The sequence below is a fragment of the Phaenicophaeus curvirostris genome, chromosome 1 (assembly GCF_032191515.1).
Source record: "Phaenicophaeus curvirostris isolate KB17595 chromosome 1, BPBGC_Pcur_1.0, whole genome shotgun sequence".
NCBI classification, from domain to species: Eukaryota; Metazoa; Chordata; class Aves; order Cuculiformes; family Cuculidae; genus Phaenicophaeus; species Phaenicophaeus curvirostris.
The window spans coordinates 58,045,313-58,068,033 of NC_091392.1; the positions used below are offsets into that span (position 1 = coordinate 58,045,313).

Below are 22,721 nucleotides of genomic sequence, written 5' to 3' on the forward strand. Positions count from 1 at the left end.
GTATCCACAATGACAAATTGCTGTCTCCATTCTTCTTTCACGTACCTTAGGGAAACATGCATTTTATATACAGTGACTCCCAAGACTGACTGTCTTTTAGTGGTTATACTCAGATGGTCCCTTTGATTCTCTAACGCCTATGGAATGTGTTTTATCTATGAGCTCTTGCCTCTTCTTTCTTTTCCATCATGCAGGACATTCTTCCTCAACCCAAACTAAAAGCCAGTGATAGCAAAATACCAGCTTTTGAGGTTCAGAAAGCAATCATTAACTGAAACTTACTGAGCAGCTAGTAAACCGTAGTTTCTAATCAGAAAATGACTCCTGCAAAAATTGAACCACAGCTTCTCTTCTTATTCCATACACATTTTGCTTATAACTCACAAGAACCACATTCTTGGTTTGAGCACAAAAAAGCAAGCTATATGTTGCCTTTTTCATATTATCACAACCAGTCAAGGAGAACAAGAATGACAACTTAACCAGCAAGTCTTTTAAGGGAAGGGAAATAAGAACATAATTCACCCTTCTGAAGGAGAATTGAGTCTGTTGATCTGTTTGTACCAGCAAAAATTTGCTTTTTGCTGGTACAAACAGAAAAGACATATGGGAAGAAAAGAAAGTCACCTTTTCCTCCTCCTATAACCCCACTATCTGCCTTGTTTCAATCCATAACCAAGTGCAAACAGCATCACCTTATCCTGTATGTTCCTTACACCTAAAAATTTGCTTCTGGCTTGATACACTTTATGGGATGGTTACTTGTCTCTATTGTAGGGCAATGCACTGTAAGATGAGGAAGAGATTATGTCTGCCTTTTATGTTTGGACAGCCTCCTTTAGAAACAACTCAGAAGCACTGCAACTGCAGACACTGAATAATGACTTATCTCCACCACGCTTCAACTCAATATTTTAAAGTTATCAGAAGAGTACAAATCATAAGCTGCACATCCTCACCTACTCATATTATAAAAGCACTCAAACAATCTGTATTTCACATCAAAACTGTTTAACTTTCTAAATACATATATTAAAAAACTGAATTTTCGACGAACAGTTAGCAAAAAGATCACTAGTTGCAACAACTAGACCATGAACAGGTTCAGGACAATTAATATACTGAGAAATTAGTTTGTAGGCAATACAGTAGTGAAAGATTAAATAACTGAACAAAATATTGATTGCCAGTAATTCTCCCAGCTATGACAAAACACAGCACATTTACTTGTTCCCTAACAGCTTTCTGTGTTGCTACTATCTTCAGGGAAAGGAGGCTTCTTTATTTTAAGTAGTCCCACAGAAATACTAGATTTGCATTCCTTAATTTTATTCCATGACTGATTTTATTTTGGTTTTAAAGTCCAGGAAAAAACTAGGAATTTTTATACTGTCAAAAGTGCTACTGAATTTTCCCCCACATCTTGAAAAAGGCAAATTATTCAGTAACAAAGAAAAGAAGGGCTCTCTAACATATAGGAGTTTCAACCTTGAAGATCTGTGTAGAATCACGAGGCAGTTTCTGTGCAATTAGGAGGTGCTGCTAGTACAATAGTGGGAAAACAGAGGGAAAAACAGGTCAAACAACGTCAGATCCCTTTTTTTCATATGCAAGTCCTCTCAGAGCATCTACAGTTTTGAAGGAACACAATTGCAGTCAGGAAGATGGGCAACTCTTACTGTTAGAAGAGAATCATGTATCTAAAGCCCTCCCACTCCCAAATGACAGAAGAACAAAATCTCTGTTCTTCACACCCAGCTATATTACACATAGGCTCTTCAATTTTTCAATACTCTTATTCCCTGGAAACTCAAATGTATCCACAAGGCAAACAAATTCACAATCTCCTCTAAACCCACTCTCAAAACCTCCAGAAAAAAGGAGAAAAGAGTAAGAAAAGAGAAACACAGTGTAAGATTTCTTCAAATTAAGTCTTTTGCTAGTTACAAACTGGACTAGCTGAAACTCCAAAGACCATTCCTATTACTCTCCTTGTCTAGAAATAACATCAAAGTTGACAATAATAGCAACTTTGTGTTACTGTGATGCAAGATAATTTTTTTAATTTTCCTGGCAAGGAGCTCAAGAACAGCTACATAACAATTACTGGGATAGCTCCAGACGCACTTATCTCACACATCTAACACTCAGATGACAGTCATAAGAGAACAACCTATCATGTTCAATCAAAAATAAGGCTTTCTGGGACAAAACAGTGGAATAGGGAGATGTATTTCAGATATCGAGTTTAAAAATGCAGATAAATATATTTAATTGAAAATTTTTGCTCTTACGAAATACTGCAAATCAGCATCATATTGAATAAACCTTCTTACAACACTAAACACTTCCTAGAGTTTAACCTTTAGCATGTCATTTACTTTTTACCATGCCAGGTTATTCAAGACCTCTCTCTCATTACCCTTCAACATTCGATAGCAAAGCACATACACACAGATATATAGGTATAGATGTAGATATATATATATATAGACACTCAGCATTTCTCATACATGAGGCTGAGACTAGAGTCCACGACAGATCATTTGTATTTTCTCAAGGCATCAGTCTGCAGACAAATATCTCAGTCAAACCAAAGGACTGATAGCAATGTAGTCTAGACCATAGCACACTGAAATCAAGCTAAACCACAAACAAGATCTGCTTCACAATTGGCATGTATTATGAATCTGTAATTTCCTACCACAGCTTAAATTCAGATCTCAAAATCTAAGCCTAACTCTGCTAATTATCAAATCATAATACCAGGAATTTTCATTTTACATTTGCATTAGCCTCCCTCAGTGTATGAAAAGATATATCAGGATTGCTCTCTGCTCGATTCTAGCTTTTGCAAATGACTGAGCTGTGGTTAGAAGAAATCGGGCATAGCTGCCCACGGGCAAGAGTCTGCTATTCTTCACTGCTCAAGAGAGATGAAAATATCTTATTTATTTTCCAGGCAAACAGGAATTGCACATTACAGCTACAGTCTTCTACAGAAGTTTAAGCATTAATCTCAGAAGAAAAAAAAAAGAAAGAAAAAAAAACCACAGAGGGCTAAATCGAACAGCTGTTGAAAGTAACCAAGGAGGCTTTGATTTCATGAACAGACTGACAACCAGCAGAAGATGAGAAGCTCAAAAGGGCTGGAAAACTCTAAAGGGCTGGAGTCAAAGTTTGAAGTGAAGCAGTATCTTCCACTAAATGATTCAGTTGAAAGACACAGACAACCTTTAAGATACCTGAAGAGAAAAAGTGTGCTTGAGAACTTGTATGTATTTTCCAGTTACATAAGAGAGTCTAATGAAAGATATTACATCTTTTCATAAACCTTTCCCCACCATTACAACTGTAGCAGCAAAATCCTCCACCCACTTCCTCAGAAAACTTAAATCCTCAGTGCATGTGAAGTGGATTCTTGATAACTTTAGGTCTTTAGCTCAGTATCCTTGTAGACTAGACAGATTATTCTGCTTCACCTTAAGAATGTTTGATGAAAAACTGCAAAGGCAAATACTACAGCATTCATTTTAGTGGAAATGGAAAAGTCTTATATAGAAGAAGTACAGTAATCAGGCCCATAAAACAATTATAGAATGGTTTGGGTTGAAAGAAACCCAAAGATCATCTAGTTCCAACCCCCCACAACATGGGCAGGGACACCTTCCACTAGACCAGGCTGCTAAACGCCCCATCCAACCAGGCCTTGAACACTTCCAGGGAGGGAGCATCCAAAACTTCCCTGGGCAACCTGTTCCAATGGCTCACCACAATTATCATGAAGAATTTTTCATGTCTAGTCTAAATCTGCCCCTTTCCAACTTACAGCCATTCCCCCTCATCCTATCACCACATGCCCTTCTAAAAAGTTCCTCTCCAGCTTTCTTGTAGGCACCCTTCAGGTGCTGTAAGGCCACTATAAGGTCTCCTCAGAGCCTTCTTTTCTCCAGGCTGAACAAGCCCAACTCCCTCAACCTATCGTCATATGGGAGGTGCTCCAACACTCTGATAATCGTCATAGCCCTCCTCTGGACCTGTTCCAACAGTTCCGTATCCTTCTTATGTTGAAGATTCCAGAACTGGACACAATACTCCAGGTGGGGTCTCACAAGAGCAGAGTAAAGGGGTAGAACCCGCTCCCTTGACCTGCTGGCCACGCTTCTTTTGCTGCAGCCCAGGATACGATTGGCCTTCTGGGCTGTGAGCACACATTGTCGGCACCACTTGTCACAGATCTCCATCTAGGCATTCATCCGTTGACCACCACTCTCTGAATGTGACCATCCAATCAATTTCTTATCCACTGAACAGTCCACCCATCAAATCAATATCTCTCCAATTTAGAGAGAAGGATGTTTGCTGGGGACTGTCTCAAAGGCTTTACAGAAGTCCAGATAGGTTATATCCTTTGGTTGCCCTATCATAGGACACCCCTAGGTTGGTCAGGCAGGACTTGTCCCTGGTGAAGCCATACTGGCTGCCTCTAATCATCTCCCTGTCCCCCATGTGCTTTAGCATAGCTTCTAGGAGGATCTGTTCCATGATCTTCCCAGGCACAGATGTGAGGCTGGCAGGTCGGTAGTTCCCAGGGTCATCTTTCCTACCCTTTTTAAAAGTGGGCACAACATTACCCTTCTACCAATCACCAGGGACTTCTCCTGACTGCCATGACTTTTCAAATATCATAGAGTGGCTTGGCAACTACATCAGCCAGTTCCCTCAGGACTCTGGAATGCATCTTGTCAGGTCCCATAGACAACAGCCGCCACGTGGCAGCTGCTGCAACCCCAGCCAGGAGCCACCCGGCTCCTTGCTCCCCGTTGGGGTGGTCCCTCACTCTATGGGTTGTGCTTTAGCCTCAACCTAGCACAGAGCTGCAGAACTTACCATGCCTGCTGACAATTCTCATCAACTCTTGAATAATCCAAATTATTTTATTGCATGGGCATTTTCACAGTTTAAACTATGATATATTTTAAGGGGTGGGAAGATATCTTTGCAGTGCTCATAAATAAGGTTTAATTATGAAAAGGAATTCTAGTCCTGTCTTTCCTTCTTCACATGATTCTGGTTTCAGTTTTCTTAGCTTTTCTCTATTTGCATTTAGACTACTCATTTCTCATCTGGGTTTTTACACTGGAGCAGGATTCCCTACAAAGTGCAAACAGCACTTTCTGGATCTCCAGGCTCTTTCTCCATAAACAGTCCCCGGCAACATCCTCTCACAACAGAGACCACTAGATATCCTGCATATTTCTTGATTATGACAATTGTTAAAGGATCACCAATGGAGCTTAAAAAAAAGAGGTCAATAAAACTGAGAAAATTAAAAGAACTTCAAAGGCAAATAGCATACATATGCAGAACCATCAGAACACAAGAGGCACACTGTTGAGCCCACACAAACCTCTCTTACTGAAAGATACAACACCTTTCTAAAAGCAAGACAGAAGGTACCCCATAAAACAAAAGAAGAAAAGAAAATCAGGTAAGTATTAATAATACAGAGGAAAGAGAGTTCAGTAGGTGTGGGGGTTTTGTTGTTGTTTTTGTAAATGCGCTGCAAGATCAGTACATGCAAAATCTGTGACCAAATACACTGCCCCAAACAGGCCTCCTGCCATTAGGACATGCACATATCCAACTCACTCATTCAGCAAAGGCATAGATGTTCTCCTCTTGCTCTTCTGCACCATGTTGGCTTGGTTCCTTAAGGAGATTCGAATGAGTGAGGGAGCCAATCGACATGGTTCGCCATCCACTTGCATGGGAATAGACTTGTATGTTAAAAGTGTCACCTCGCGGCACTGATGCAACCTCTCTCCATGACCACCCACCTGAAGAGCAGCCTGGGGAAAAAAATAGAAAAGAACAAAACAAAACAACAAAACAAAAACCCAAAACCAAACAAATGCCACAAGCAAAACCAGACAGTTAAGGCGGTTAAACCCGAAATGCTGTTTTACTGACAGCATGCATTGCACAGTGTCCATGTGTAAGGAATTCTAACAAGTCACACTACATGTATCTTCACTCCAAATTTGCAAAGCAGGACTTAAAATTTCACGTGAAAATTGGCAGGTAACAAGCAGATATGCATTGCAAATCTCATCACATTGGTACACGTCAAGCATATTACACACACACAAATACATACACATACACACGTGCATGCATAAATGAGCACCTGTGTTTATTCTTAAAGTTTTCAATTTGTTTTGGTCGGTTTGTTTTTACACTAACAGTAACGCTACTAATTATTTGCTCTTTAAAACAGCCACCTTATTTGGGTACATTGGCGAGACAAAAGTTATTTCCCCTTCCTGAAGAGAATATAGTCCTTAATGTGAATTAAATAAAACTAAAATCCTTATTATGAAAGTTTACCCAGCAACTCAACCCTGAGACTAGACAGGCTGAAGAGAACAAGCAGAAGGACCTTGTTAAAAACAATTAAAAATCATGTTCAAGAATCCATTCAAAGAAACCATGTTCTAAGCAGACATGTTTGGGCAGAAATGTATGTTTTCAATTTGTAGTGTGACTATTAACTCTCATCTATTGGATGAATAAAGAAATCCTGTATTAACGAACTTCTAACAGAAAGTAGCCTAAACACAAGTAAAGACCTTAAATCCTGGCCTGTGTGCTTAATATTATGGATCAGCCAATAATATGGTCATTAATATTCATAATTACACATCTTATAAAGTACTTCTCTTCCTTGTTGTCACAGACATTCTTGGGTGTGACCAAGCACATCTGGGAGACATATAAAGCAAGTCAGGATTATATTAACACAATCTAGGGTTACATGAACTAGGCTCCCTTTAAAGCGTAGCTCAAAGGGTCTTACTAAAATTCAGTCCTATCTGAAATTGTTGGTAGCTTTGAGATCTCCCTAGCTACTGAGAGTGGCTGGAGACCATTTTGACAGCAGAAAAATGTACTAAGAACTTCAGCGGTGAAGTAACAAATGGTCATTCCACAAGTCCTACTAGGGTAACATACAGAATTCTGCTTACTTGTGGATTACTTCCCCAATCCACTAGATCCATTAAAAAACAAACAAACAAAAAAAAATAACAGACTTCTAAAGAAATGATTGCTGACCAAGGTGACCTTGTGCTTTTCTCTTTGAGGAAGCAAATACCATTATCACGGATATTGACTGAATGTGATATGCACCGAGGGCAGGTCACACAGTAAAAAAGTATGTGAGTTTAGTGAAAACAGGTTTATCCATGTTAGCTTTAACCTAGGCCACACAAGATATAGCAGCAACAAAGGCCCAAGAGTATGAACTTAAGCGTGAAAGCATGACCTAATCAAAACTGCCAGGAATCCCTGATACGTGCCTTCTAGTGGCCACATTAAGTTCAAGCTGCACTACCTTATGTAGATTAACATTAGCATAGGAATAACCACCAACACTGACTGCCTTTAATCACCCTCTGAAGAGACTGTCACCATGTTTAAACATTGTGATAATAGGACATGAGGGCATTTACAGTGTGATTGTTTTTATAGTAACTCAGTTTTAGTTCACTTCAAGGACAGCATTGACAAAGTGCACTGCTGAAATAAAATTGTTGAATTTTCTTTCCCTAGCAGAACAAAGAGAGAGATAACATTTGCACTGGAAATATTAATAAATTTTCAATAGCTATTACCAAATTTTCACAACATTTTAGTGGGCATATGGAAACTGTACCAGCACATAATTTTATGTAATGTTTACAGTAGGTAGTTTAAAAAAAAAAATGAACTTTTATGTCATAGATTGAAATATACAAAAGCTAAAAAGAAACAGTGGTTATTTGACCATAGAATATTCCCACAGTAAACACACACATGCATCCTGTTTTTACTGTAACAATCTTGCCGTTTAACCAGGCACACTGCACACGCACATTAGCCATGTTCTGCAAAGAGTACATCTCCTCATTTAAAACCTAACAGCAGAACATGTTTTAGCCTTAGCTGATTGAATATGTGGAATCGCAGTGGTTCTTCAATAATGAAAACAACTTTGCACTTTTTAACACCACCCACAGAATTCACCAAGCCTAGTAGCATATGCAGGCAGGGTAGCACCTGCAATATACTCACCAGTGAGGCCATAGTGAACCCAATGACTTCAATGTAGCCATCATCATGGCGCTGAGGTTCAAAGTCTCTGTGATCTCCAGGGTTTCCCCAGGGCATTGTGCCTGCACAATATCTACAGAAAATGGTTGGGAAAGCAAGCTTTGAGAAAGCAGTTCTCCCTGACAGTTCCCAACAAGCAGCCCGACTATTAGCTTGTTGTGTCAAGGACAATTTAAAGCTAAGCTGGCAAGGACTGGACAACAGGGGAAAATCTGTCTCTTATTTCCAAGCTGGTACATCATCCATAAAAGTGCCTATCAATCTTTGGCAAGCTCTTTTGTGATAGGAAAATGGAGAAACACCAGGAAATGGATAACAGAGCAGAAGCACTTTGTTATCCCCACTAGCTTCTCTTGCTACAGATAATCTGAGGAGCCAGAAAGCTGCCTACTCCCTCTGGTAGGCAGGCACAAGGCTACAGCAGCAACTCCAGCCTTGAAGCTCCATTTCTTCTCTCCCTGCTGGCTCTGAATCAGCATAAGGAATGCAAAACATTTCATAGCTTCAGGAGGCAGGGAGAATTAAGAAGCAGGAACCCATCCAGCTGTGGCATCTACCTTTCCTATCATTAAAGAATGGACCTAAAAGTGATCCAAGAGTGGTAGAAGGGAGAACTTTGGAGTGGTGATCCTAAGTAGAAGTTTGTGGTGAGGATAACACAGGGCTTACGAGATCAAGTGCTCAGGAGCACATGGAGCAAAGCCTTAAGGTTGTTTAAAGCAGTGGTCTCTGAAGTGGGGTGCACGCACCAAGGAGTGTGCAAGAAAAATCCACAACTAACAAGACAGTCAGAGTGTGTGAAGAAAATACAGTTTGTACCTTTAATCAATAAGTTCCAAAAACATTAAACGTGTTTGTTTCATCTCTGTCATATCCCTTCTGAATTTCTATGTTTGTGTATGATGCTTGCAATGTATCAGTACATTGGTACATGTATATAGTTTATAAATAAATATACAGGTATTCAGATGGAGATCAAATTTTTTTTTTTACTAATAGGGATGCACGATCAAAAAAAATTGTAGGCTACTGCTCTAGAGAGCAGGAGATAGACAACTTCTAAGAATACAGCTATATTTCTACTTGAGACACCTAATGTTAAAAATCAGTACTTCTTTCAACTGTTTGTTATTGCTTTACCAGAAAAATATCAATTCTTTCCCCACTACCATCCTGCTTCTTCCCACACTCTGCTTCTAATTAAGTGAAACACCAGACATCTGTCTTTACTATCCTGTTTGCAGGCTAGGTGCACAAGTTTTGAAAGTATGTTTGTTAATCATTTCTACTATCATTGTCTCCAGATATTCAACTTTTAAAGAATGGTTTAGTTGCACCCTGAACTCTGATCCCGTTCCATATTACTAATTAACAGCATTATAAGTATCTAGCTCTCAAGAAGGCAACACAGTGGCAATGCTCATCCTGCACATCCACCCAGTCTAGGATAACTTGTAGGTATTCCACCCTCCCAGCTTTTGGAACCCCAGGCATCTGTCTTGAACTTACCTGGGTATGTTTAAAAACACTATACACTGGAACTTCAGCTCCTGGATCTTTGGAGTCAGGTCTGTACCATCACACTACAAAGCCAAAGTGACAGAGCACAGAGAAATTGCTGAATGGAGCCACAGACAAGAGAAGTGTTGCTGCTTTGTAACAACTTTCCCAAGACTTTCCTTGGAATGTGTTGCAAATGTCATGCTCAAAACTGAAAAGTAACAGAGCCATTAAACTCTCACCTCACTCTCTCTCCATTCCCGCCCCCCCTTCCCACAATACTATGACACAATTTCTTATACTTACCACAACTTTAACATGTTTGGATAAATCTCTTGAGCTTCTTTGCAGAAAGTCTGTAAAGGCTGCCTGCAACAGAAATAAGTGCAGGAATTGCCATCAATGCCTCCTCTCTTCTCTTTCCTCATTTCTTACCTCACCACACAGAACTACCAAATGCCATCCTTTTGTCAAACTTACTCTTTCCTGTTCTCGAGACACGTTTTTTGTTTAGTTTAGTTTTTAAATTATTATACTTCTTTTGTGAAGTTAACCAAAGACGATCCTCGGACACTCAAGGATTTAAATTCAAATTCTCATTCACATATTTGTTTCCATTTTTAAGGCACATGGGTACACTGGTAGTCATCATCAGGAAAGACTTTATATGTCATGCATTATCCAATTAGTGTTTCTCTCTCCGTAACTGTGTTTTAGAATGCAGTGTTTATCCATGTACCTCCTGAATGCAGAAGTGGGTAATTTTATTTGCATATTCATATATGAAAAATAAGCACTCCAAGTGGCTGATCTCTATCCCCTACTTCCCCTACATCCAAGACTACTTCTCAAAGCTACAAAGATACAGGCCAGCACTTGGTGAACCGCTGGGGAAGACAACATCAGTGTGCTGCCCAGACTCTAAAACAAGCAGAGCAATTTGTTGAGAAGCTTTTGAGTCAGAAGTAGGTGGACTAAGACATCGCCAAAGGAGTAGCATTTCTGTCACCTGCTAAGCACTCTAAAACAACAGTGCTTCAAGCACTTTCCAACAGACACATATGTGGCATTGCCAGAAACAGTACATGTGCACTTTAAACTGCAAAAAGCAAAATGAACTGTCATGAGCTCCTGATGCGAGAAAGGGGGAAAGTACTTAAACATTCAAACAACTAATTTAGCATCATTCTGTAAGACAAATCACAACTCACCCCTGCATAAAACATTTTATTTCTAAATCGGCTGTTGAATTTCTCTGGATTTGCTTCTGTGAAAGGACAAAAAGGAAAGATATGAACACCCTAATAAGTAGACTCCATTGCACCTTCACATTTTCTACTAGAACTATATTGCTTTTAGCACACATCACTCAGGGAAAATATTAACATAAATATATTTTTCCTGTGTGAGAGTCCCCCATCTGTGCCATCATCTGCCATTAGATTTCAAACACTGAATTACTCCCATTTCTGGTAGAGTAAAAATAGATGGAAACATAAGCAGAAAAGTAAGAAGAACACAATCAGTTAATTTATCACCTCTCAGACCATTCATCTCATGATCCCTCAGTGCCATTTGTGAGACTTCTGTTTCTACCAGTGCAGAACAGACCTCTAAGACCTATTAGAAATCCATGAAACACTAACTCACGCTTTGAAGCAAGAGTAGATTAGTAAATTAAAACATGAAACAGACACTTAAATTCTGATTAAGAAGAGGATATCTAGAAGGTACTGAGGAACAGACATCTCTATGTAAGTATCCCTGACAAAAAAAAATGGATACTCTAAAACCCATTTAGAGAGCTGTTTCATTTTGATTAGACTCCAAGTGATGAAGAATTTTAATAACCAGTAGTAATATACATCTAGTGGTTAACTATTCTCACTGTTAAAATCAATGCAGGGGTACCTCCTGTCTTGAACTTTTCAGACTTAAAACTGCCAACTGCTAAATCTTACTGCATTTCTCTGTCATATTAAAGAGCCCCAAATTATTAGATATCTTCTCCTTGAGCAAATACTTACAGACAGTGATTAAATCGCCTCTTAAACTTCTCTCTGATAAGCTAAATGGAGCTCCTTTAACCTACCAGTACGAGGCATGCTTCCCAGAATACAGGTCATTCTCATGCCTCCCTGGGAACGGCTTTTCTAGCCTTTGGCATCCGGAGATTTCAGAAACAGTCCCTTCTGACACTGTATTCAGTAGCAATGACAACCACCTATCCTTGCTCAGTAACCCTCTAGTGAAAACATACAAGTACCATTATAAGTTCTTCTGGTTAAAGCGTCACACTGGTGTGAATGCTTCCTAATTACATTACTTCTCAAATGACTACTTGAAAACTCATTTCTAGTTCTCTTTGAAGTCGCTGCAAATAACAAAATAAGGCTCTGTTTTGTCAGAACGAGCTACTTGGCAGTTCTTGTTTAATTGTTTGTCCAGTTGCTATGTCATTCATCTGCTGTGTGCTGTGGGTGAGCCTGGAACACAGTCAGGGCTACCTGTTCTTCAAATGATTATTTTAACTGTAAATTTAATCTCACTTACTGAGCTGACAGCTCTTTGTAGAATGTCTCAACACCCCATGCTCAGAAGCAGGAGGTTCCTGAAGGCCCAGTGTCTGTGTGCATGTTCTCTGCTATGGCTGTCCTTGATGGCTCTAGACAGCTGCAGAGCACTAGCTCTCCCATAGATCTTGCGACTAATACTGACTGGAATCAAAGCCACAGTTCAGAGGAGCCTTTCTGAAGTCAGGGACTCAGCAGTCCTTCAACATACTTGTTCCTACTTCTGACATAAGAGATGAGCATGAGTAGGGAGGAAGGACTCTTTCTGCAACGTGGAATTAAGCCTTAAGTTGATTGGAGTGCAACTTGAATTGTAGAAGTAACTCACTGACTGCATATCCAAGGCTCACTCCATCCTCAAGACATCACAGGAGTGGGAAATGGAACATATTAGACCATGTGTGCATAGGGGAAAGGGATGTCCTGCAAATGAACAGTCCTGTAGAGCTCAGGGATCAAATAGCATATCAAAAAAGATAAAGCAAATTGCATCTACATTGCTTCACTAGAGCACAAGGATAACATGGGAGGAAATTGGAAAGACCTGCTGCCCAAAACACGTCCTGAAGAAGCAGAGCTAAATTCATTAGGCTTGGAGCCAGCCCTCAAAGCTCAATCTGATTAGTCACAAGAAAAGCATAGAGGTTGCCATGGAAAATGGCACATTCATGTACAGATTCCTCTGAGCCACGGCAGTTGCTGCTTGTTCTAAATACAACAATTGACCAATCTCTACTGCATAAAGTACCTTGATAGGTTGCAAGTTCCAACCAACTTAAACTTATTTCAGTTTGGGGAAGGCTGCATATGTTGTTTGTTTGGTTTAATAATACTATATGTGATTACAAAAGCTCTACAACTGCATACAACCACTTATCTTAATGGATTAGGTGCTACAGTCATGAAAGTTTGTCTGGATTGTCATCAACTGAAAACTAGATCAGAATCGGTTTTGCACTGCTTAATTCATAGAATCATAACAAAGTTTGGGTTGAAAGGGACCTTTAAAAGTCATCTAGTCCAACTGCCCTCCAATAAGCAGGGACATCATCAACTAGAACAGTTTACTCTGAGTCCCATGATGAGGTATCCGCCACTTCTGAGAAACCTGTTCTAGTATTTCACCACCCTCATAATAAAAAAACTCTTCCCTATATCAAGTATAAATTTTCTCTTCTAGTTTAAAACCATTACCCCTTGCCCCATCACAACACACCCTACTAAAATGTCAGTCCCCATCTTTCTTTTAAGCCCCCTTTAAGTACTGAAAAGCCACAATAAGGTCTCCTCAAAGCCTTCTTATCTCCAGGCTGAACAACACCAATTCCACAAAAAAAAAACCCAAAACAATAAAACCTATATACCAGCAACACCTCCAAGGCTATAAGATTTTCTCTCCTAAAAATACATAGGAGTCATTTAGGATATTTTAGTATTTGAGAGGATAAGGAAGATACCAGCAGAAATTACTTGTAGGAGCACGCACTTGTGCTATGAAAAGCTCTCTTGACAACTCACACCCACTCACAGACACACAGCTTGCTCTGTCAAGTATTTTTCACCCATGTAAATTTTTAAAACACTTGCATCTCTGGAATAACATCCATTCTTCATAGGTCTCCATAACTTCATTATTAAGTAATGCCTCCATTAAGTGAGAAAGTAGCCATGCATTTCATCTATATAGTACATTCACAGTCACATTAGCAACGCATAGTGAAAGGCATTCATAAAAAAAAGCATACAGCTGTCATCATTTCATTCCTGTGCCCTTTTGTGGCCCCTCATTATTATTCCTAAAGCTTGAAGCAGTCTTAAACATTATAAAATATGCATTAGTTCATTCCATCATGTATCCTGCTCTTTATTTAGCATGGCATTAGAGTGCTATCTTTTCATCTTAGAATGACACTCTGATAGCATGAATGTGAAGAGGCTGTAATTTAGAAAAATACTGACACATGAAGCTGAAATGTCCAAAAAGCTGAACAAAGACAATTGAATGAGGTTTGTTTATACAAGCACGTTTTGCCTAAATGATATAAACAGAGCAGTTTACATCAGTCCAAAGCCCACCTGCTAATTCACATTTGGACCTGTGTGGGGTGATATAACTGCTGTGGGCAAGGGAACAAACAAGATGCTATAGCAGCTCAGATTCCTGATAGTTTTGTGCATAGTAAAACCTTTCACTTGCATAGAAACTATTTGAGTCTGTACCAAGTCCAATGATTTGAGAATACAATTATTCTCCTGTTACCCTGCTACTTCCATAGCCTTGCAGCTTTTCTCCTCCCTCCAGCTCCACGCTTGCACCTGACTTACATTTGGTTTTCTCTCTGCTCTTATCCTGACACTGATGCATCAGTATAAAATTCCTTTATATCTGTACTTGGCATGTCCTTTAGAAGATAAAAAACTTTGAAAAGGTCCCCTTTTAGCCCTTTTTCCCCAGTGAATGCCATTTTACCTTGTACTTTCTTTAATTTTTATATCACAAAGACCCTTGAAAACTCATGATACAATCACTTCCTTCCTACTTGTATGCATTTTGGGGTTTTATGCTCCAGCTTTCCTTCCGAATTATAAGAAAAGGATGTTAAATCTAACTCCATTTATAATTCATAAAATAACTGCCCATTCCCAAGGCTAAAGTAATAAAAAGTTCCTATTACCTCTAGATTCATGGAACTCCAGTGTAACATGTGCATCAAATCCAAGGCTAAAGTAATTATTGAAGACATTGAGAGGAAGCTGTAATTGGATAAAAAAAAAAACATGTAAAAATAACGTCAATGACATATTCTATGACACAACAGGAATTAACTACTTTAAGCCTGGCATCTCATGAAAACCTGCAATGAAGAAAGTAAAACATATCAGGGAAATGTATGCAGAAAGTTGCTCAGAAGGCTAGTAATGGCTTGTGAAAGACAATCAGCCCAAAGAACACAAACACATTTACAGTGTTTTATGATCCTATATGTATCTTTGAAAAAACAAAGGGTTCCTTATGTTGTCATTGAGATTTCCCCTAATGCTGGTCCACTTAACATGTCAATACAAAAGGTTTTCATAATCACTAGCACTTCAAGCTCAGCATGGCGAACAAAATTCAAGTTTTGTTCTTCCTGCTTCATATGTAACCAGGAGCAATGCAAGTCCCAGGCATTAAATTCTAACTCTATTGATGATGAGGCACAGAAGCACACATCTGGCCTCTTCAGCATTACACGTGCCCAGCAGGGCTGTAGGGAGACAACAGTAGCAGCCAATAGATAAGATGGAAATTATAACTGTGAAGAGGAAAATGGTTCACAGAGTCATTATTTATGATTGCAACACTTCCAACATCTCCAGTCCAAATAACATATGACTATAAATGTGATCCCCTCACATAAAATTTTTCTGTTTCTTCAACCATCAAGATACACTAATGGAGATAATATGGAGACTCACACACAAAGAAGTTAAATACAAAAATACACTACACCTTGCTGCAAAGTAGGAAACAGTTGGTATCCATTAGAAAAGTCCTAAGGAATAAAAGTCTACATCCTGTTTTTAGTTTTGTCTAATTTAGGAATGGATGGTAGTCACAGGGTTGCTTCTCCTGCCACACCAGGTTAACTAGAGAAAAAAAACAACGTCCTTTCAGACAAAATGCTAGGGATTCTTCCCAGGATTTAGTTGTTGAAATAAATGCCCAAGGCCTGGGAGTCACAAACAACAAATAAATGGCTGGTATGCATTACGTTTCGCACAACTCCGGAAGCTTTGACACGTGAAAAAGCAAAAGGAAGAGATACAAATACAGAATTTTAAAGTTTTAGAGTTTCCCCACCCCCATGCAGCTTATGGGGTAACACAAGGATGCTTTTAAGCATCCTATAGTCTTCTCTGGGAAAAAGAATGCTCTAACCTTACGTGCCCCATCCTCCAGTTCATCCTGTGGCAAGTCAGGGTTGCGCTCAACCTGGAGATTCCAGCGATCCAGCTGGACAATGGTCCCATCTTCTACATGGCATAGGATCTTGGACACTGGCTCATCTGTGTAACCCTGAGAGTGTCACCAGAGTTATCAGCCACGGATAGTGAAAGCAAAACAAGTCACTCACCAGTTACCCAGCAGGCCTCCCTCCTTTCACACAGGTCTAAAGCATCAGATCAAATGTTCCTAAGAACACCTCAAAATATTGCTAAATTTTAGCAAGAACAAGAATTTTTAGCAAGCTATTGTTTAGGTACGCAAGTCTTGGGCAGGCAAAGTAAGGCCATAAGGAGAGGAACTTGAAGTGTGTTTGCCTTAACTGGAATAACTCCAGTGGCAGGCAAGGATAAATACAAGTAATAAAGTTTAAACTGTGCTTAAATTAGACATCTGTGTATCTTCCTCATTACCAGACACATCTATGTACGCTTTTATTACAACTACATCATTAGTAATTCAAGGTCCCAGACTGGAAATTCAAGCAAACCATTATGTCTAAACGAAGCAGAACTTGGACACAGCTCTTGGAACAAAAGCCAAAACATTCCACCATACACAGCAAAATCAGAGCAGCAAGTGGAGAGACCACACATTAGGGTACTCCAGTCTGTGCTTACCCCTCCCCAGTTGAGGGTGCGGGCAAGGTCATTTCCAGTACCAAGTGGAAGGACAGCCACAGGAGGCGGGGGACTGAGTTGCAGCTCATCAAGAATGGAGAGGATCCAGCCCACCTATAAAACAGGAAATACAGAGAACTTTTAGTCAGGAAGATTAAAATAAATGGAAAAAAGAAAAAAAATACATATTTTGATCATATCCCCTTTGCAGAGAAGATCATGTAAAATAAAAGGAGAAGGAAAGATGAGAATATCTGAAATTTAACTTTACAACTGTCCCACCTAAGATTTCATCTTTTAGAGAACAGTTGTAGCAGTTTGCATGAAGCTCCCATGCAAGCAGAAGAAACGGGATGTAAACACTATCTATCTTTAACAGAACACAGAGATACTAAGGAAAGGGACCACATAAGTTGCTGTTCTTTAAGTAGGAAATGAAAGCGGAGAATTACACCTGGTATTATAAGGCTGCCTAAATTTTGCTCTGAAAAATACTGCAAGCAAAAATGAGTGAAGAATAACATTGACAATTCAGATGACTTTTAAATAGCCTTATGCTAAAGGCAAGCAAATTTTTGACAATTGTTACTAAAGAAGTTGAGAGACACATTAAAAGACCATAGTATCAGTCCTGAAACAGAGGGTACAAATAATGTTAAGCACGGACTTGCCCACAGGTCTCCCATTCTCCAGACAAGAGACCCTGGTGATGAATTACTTCACTCACTGCAAACCATGAGATTTTTATATATATATAAAAATATATATATTCTAGTCATATGTGTATGCATACATAGATACATATAAAATAAAAGACTAAAAGACTAGAAAACGAACTCTAATGTTCAGGGTTAAAGGCTTTGGGTTGGGACAATGAATTTGGCTCTTTTGTACCATATACTATTAGTTATGTTAGAAAGTTCTTTCTCTCTCCTGTTCCTATTCTGGACTACATAAAATTTTTATATAGAAAGCTTGCCAGATGGAACAAATTATTGTAAAATACTTTAGTTACATTAAATGGTAATTTCTATGGGGAGGAAGAATTGTTGTCGAAGAAGTTATCAAACTTTTTTTAACTGAAGTTCCTGCTTCAAGAAAATAAGACTATTTCTTAGACTACTTCTCATCTTTAAATTGCAATCTGATAAAACAAACAAACAAAAAAAAATCTGTGCTGCATCTTAAAATAAATAATTAAGAAAAAATAAACATAAGAAAATAAAATCTGATTTTTGTTTTTCCTGATGCCAGTGTTCAAAGATGGGGACTCTACTGGATATGTGAGCTCCCAAATAAGACAGAAAACTGAAATCCTGACTGCAGCTCAACAGGATTTTTGCTCCTCCAATAAATATTACTATGATTTAAAATAGATTCTTAACCCAAACTGGGATGACACTGGAGCTTCATGAAAGGCACCCAGCATAACATAGGCGTTGGGAACAACAGCTGGAATCCGAAGGACTGCAGAAGGTATGGCCTGACAAATACAGCAATCACCATGCTATTCAGCATTCTAGGTTATGTCTTTCTCTAAGTCCCTTCACATATACATCTAATTTCATTGAAATAGTATTTATCAGACAGTTAATTATCATAACCAATCATCCAATTATTAAAGCATTCATCTGGAATGTGATCAATATTAGGACTTATTGTCTGACAACAGTCATCTGAATCACAACTGTCATGAACTTGGATGTTACCACCAAAGGTACTTAGGCTTATCAGAGACACCATGGTACAATTAAGTAGTGTACTTAAGGATTTTTCAGAAGTAATCCTCTACCTTTCAAAATATGTATCCTTCAGTACTGATAAAAGGAGACAGAATAAACAGTTCCGATAACTTTACTAGGGCCAGGAGTTCTTAGAGTCCTTTATCGTTGCTGCTCACCTAATCCATACATGTGTGCCTCAGCCTCCCACTCAGACAAGTGATATTACAATAATTGCCACTTTTGTAAATTATTCTAACTAATAAACAGAAACTTCAAATTACTAATGGGTAAGCGTAATGTTGCTACTTAACCGGAGGTCTTTTCTAAACCCTGTACGTTAGTCCTACAGGCAAGGGCAAAAAAAGACTTTCATTTTCCTGTAAACAGAAAGCTCTCGACTGTTTTGAAAGCAAAACTTTCCACTGGAAAGGAACAGCAAGCAGCGATGATGCAAAAGTTACAATAAGTTCTGATTCACCTCAATAATGCAAAATAACATCTGGTCTCATTGAATATTCACAAAGTCCATTTGAGCCAGATTTTTCATTTCTAGATGTAATGGCTTTGGGAAGAACTAGATATTAATTCGGTTCAAACTCAGCAACAGCAGAGGTAATACAGAGTGCTGCTCATACTAATGAGAAGGTGCTGCCACCTGTCGCTTGCACTGTTGGAAGGGAGGACAAAGGATGGGCAGACTCGAGGTAGTTGCATCCATTTCTATTTTAATATTTTCAGGATTCAATTTTTTTACCAATTAAAATATTGGCTTCCTCAGATGGAAGAAAAAGACTTATAGAAACAGACTGAAATACTTTTTTTTTGCAGCTTATGTCTCCTAGTAAAGAAACGTCTTGCATGTTTCTCAAGGAAACTTCACAGTTCAGTAATATCTTATTTTCCCAGGTACCAGAAAGACAGTAGTCTAATTACTTTTTTTTTTCCTTCAGTCCTACAGGGGAAGCAGTGGTATTAATAATTCCTACAGCTGTAGTTTTAAAGGAACCCACAGAAGTGGAACAGAAAGTTCCCCCAGAAATTCAAGGAGTTCACGTGGTTGAAATACCTCCGTTAATACTCATGGCCTCCAGACCCTGTACTGAAGAGCCTATCTCCAACTGAAGGTGCCTAAATCCTTTAAAGATCTGATGCTTTTCACTCATCCAAGAACACACAGGAATTCAGTAGCAAAGAAAAATACTGAACGTGCATCTGCCAGGTTTCAGGGTAGCAGTAAGACCAAGGCAACGTTCTTCCTCACGGATACGTTATAAAGGAAACTTGCTTTCTTTAGGCACAGAGGAGATTGTATTTGACTGTACTCAGACATCATGGAGACAATAGCAGGAAGGAGCAGAAAGTAAGATTTAATGACTCCCAGACACTGACTTAACCTGCTAGACCCTCTGACCTGTGTAAATGGTGAAAGGAAGACAGGAAAACTAGTCTTTTATTTTTTCAAGCTTTACCACAACTTCATGCATAAAGCAGATAGGACCTTGGACATCAGGATCTGGCCCCATTCATTATGCAGGCCAGACCACATAGTAATTTTTAAAAAAGAACATTTCACAAGAGTAAGGTACTTCACATGCCTCTGCAGGCATTGCTGGGCAGGAAGCCCACAAATGCAAAGAATTTAACTACTTGGTCAATGACCATGAGGCTGCCAGGCACCAGCCACCTACCGTCCCATCCCCACCGCAGGCCAGAATCCGCAGGTTTGGCACTTTTCTGTACAGCTCCAGCCTGGCCAGGGAATAGAAAGAAAAAAAAATGGGAAAAGTCACAACAACAATGCAGGGATTTTTTATGAATTTTGCTGAGTTACAGTTCAATCACCACTTACTGTATATTCAAATACTCATTACTAAGGATGTGGGTGGAGGAAGAAAAACAATTTTAAAAAGAATCTCAGTGTTACCCAAAGCCTCATCAGTGAGGAGGCATCAGCCCTGCCCACCTCAGGTGCTATCAGCCTCAACCCAACCTGAGCCCTGTGACTCACTTATCTTCACACACATGCACACACACACACCCCACCACTAGCATGTGAAACAAGGCACTCCTTCATGGTTAAGCAGCACCTCCTGAAAAGTATTTGATCAGTTATGTTTCCATGCTAAATCCTAAAGGTCAAATTCTCATATTCCCTCTAGAGACGACAGAATCTTTATTTTTCTTTTCCTAAAGCAAACAAATATAAGCATTGAGTTAAACACTATAAACACTGAACAAAATTTAGTGTTCCTCATCAGGATTTGCTGAGCCACCATTTCTGAGGCACACAGAACATGACAGTTTCTTCAACTGCTAGCTACTCTTTTTAACATCACAGAAAGCAAGAACATCTAATAGATGCATCATCTGTTGAAGACCTGCTCCTTCAGTTGCATGAGAGAGGCACAATTAAATATCTCCTCATGGAAGGGGTACATCCATACGTAGAGCTGAGTGACCAGAGGATCTAATCCTCTTTTAACTCTGTTACACAGCTCTGAAAACTGAACATCTACCTTAAAGCTTCTCTATATCATGAAAGGATCAACAGTGGAGGTGTTTCTGCAGGGGGAAAAAAATAAAAAAAAAAGCTTGGGTATCTTGGATATCAAATTAATTATTGGACCTTTGTGCTAACTTGTGAAATCAGCAGACAGTTAAGAACAGTTGAACAGACGGTGAAGTTAAAGCAAGTATTCCTATCTCAAATACCATAGAAGGATGGTCTCAATCCTCAGCAGCGAGGACCAGTCCTTTAAAGACAAGTCCTCCGTCCCTTGGAAGAGGCTCAAACTTCAACTATTGACCAGATAAGCTGAGTTAGCTACTTTACAAGAAAAAATAGCTGCATACTGCCATCGCATATGGAAATCTGGAGGAAGCTTCAACCCATTGTAATCCTCAGCCAGTAGGGAATGGTCAGGCACTGGAATCAGCAGTGAGTCTATCTTGGAGCCACCTGGAACTGCCTCTTGTCTCACGTGGGGGCAGCTCCTGATCAATTCTCACAGAAGTCACCACTGCAGCCCTCCACCACTAAAACCTGCATACACAGTCTACTAATCAATTCAAGCTAGACTTTCATCTGTTTTCCTCATCAGAAAAAGAATTATGGTCTGCAGCACTGAAGGCTCAAGAACTTACGCATCTCTTGGCCCTTCCTGAGAGAGATCAAAAACCTGGCGTGGATTCAAATACCACATAAACATTTGGAGAACCTTGGTGCCCTGGGAAGACAGAAAAAAAAAAGGAAGGGAAATTATAAACTGTTTGATTATTATTAGCGTTCATTTTTCACTATATTTGAACTGCTTTTCTTTCTTCTGTGCTTTAAAAAGCAAACATAAATCAAGAAAAAGGCAAACTCGAAAGTGGCATAAGCAGATGACTGTTCTGTAGAACAGCAGCCCATCAGTCTGGGCAGAGCACATATCCATACATATAAACTAAATTTAACAACACAGGTCACTAATAGTTCATGACAGGCATTTGGGGTCAGACCAGAGGTTTAGCTCCTACAGCAACCTGTTGTCCTGCCTCTCACCACCTGCAATAAGAAGAAACCTTTGTTATGCCACACGACCCTCAGCCACTCATCACAGCAAGAAGTTGAACAGGCTTGTGGACCAGTCGTCATCATATTGAATAGTGTCTTGCAATGACACTGTTTTGGCATCCACCATCACTACCATGAATTCTCATAACTGTATCCCTCTACCATCTAATGAAGCAAAAGTCAAAGGCTCTATGTGCTACAGCTGCCCCAATGCTCCCTCACCAAGTGCGGTATGGCCAGCCCATCACCTAAAGATATAATATCTCCTTTCTCATACTCTTGGGTTCACAAGCATGCAATTTCCTTTTTTCATGTCCTGCCCAGACACAAAGTGCCAGGATCTCTTAGTAGCAGAACAGGCCTAAGAACCCTTGGAGCTTGTACTCCAAAGCAAATCAAGAATGCATTTCAGACAGCCTGGGGGCTGCAAGTCAGAAATTTTCAATAGTTCCTACTTCTGAGGGATGGGTCTTCTGTCTTGACACCTTCCCCTAAGTGAAGAAACAAAAACTGAAGTCAAAGTGCCTAAGACAACAAAAAGAACGGAGAAAATGAGTGTGATGTTTGCTGTAGGTATTCTCCCAGCCTTAGCTATTTACAGTTCAT

At 39.5% G+C, this 22,721-nt stretch overlaps 1 protein-coding gene across 1 annotated transcript in view; it reads right to left on the reverse strand.

The window, feature by feature from the left end:
- The window catches only part of DGKI (diacylglycerol kinase iota), a 211,797-nt gene that overhangs the window by 80,830 nt on the left and 108,246 nt on the right, over positions 1-22,721 (reverse strand). The window contains exons 12-21 of the mRNA XM_069859033.1: positions 21,704-21,786; positions 20,248-20,308; positions 16,836-16,949; positions 16,150-16,287; positions 14,903-14,981; positions 10,866-10,921; positions 9,961-10,023; positions 9,664-9,737; positions 8,116-8,227; positions 5,653-5,852 (exon numbers count right to left, since the gene is read on the reverse strand). Coding sequence (XP_069715134.1) covers positions 5,653-5,852; positions 8,116-8,227; positions 9,664-9,737; positions 9,961-10,023; positions 10,866-10,921; positions 14,903-14,981; positions 16,150-16,287; positions 16,836-16,949; positions 20,248-20,308; positions 21,704-21,786 — 980 coding nt within the window. The remainder of the gene's footprint in view (positions 1-5,652; positions 5,853-8,115; positions 8,228-9,663; positions 9,738-9,960; positions 10,024-10,865; positions 10,922-14,902; positions 14,982-16,149; positions 16,288-16,835; positions 16,950-20,247; positions 20,309-21,703; positions 21,787-22,721) is intronic.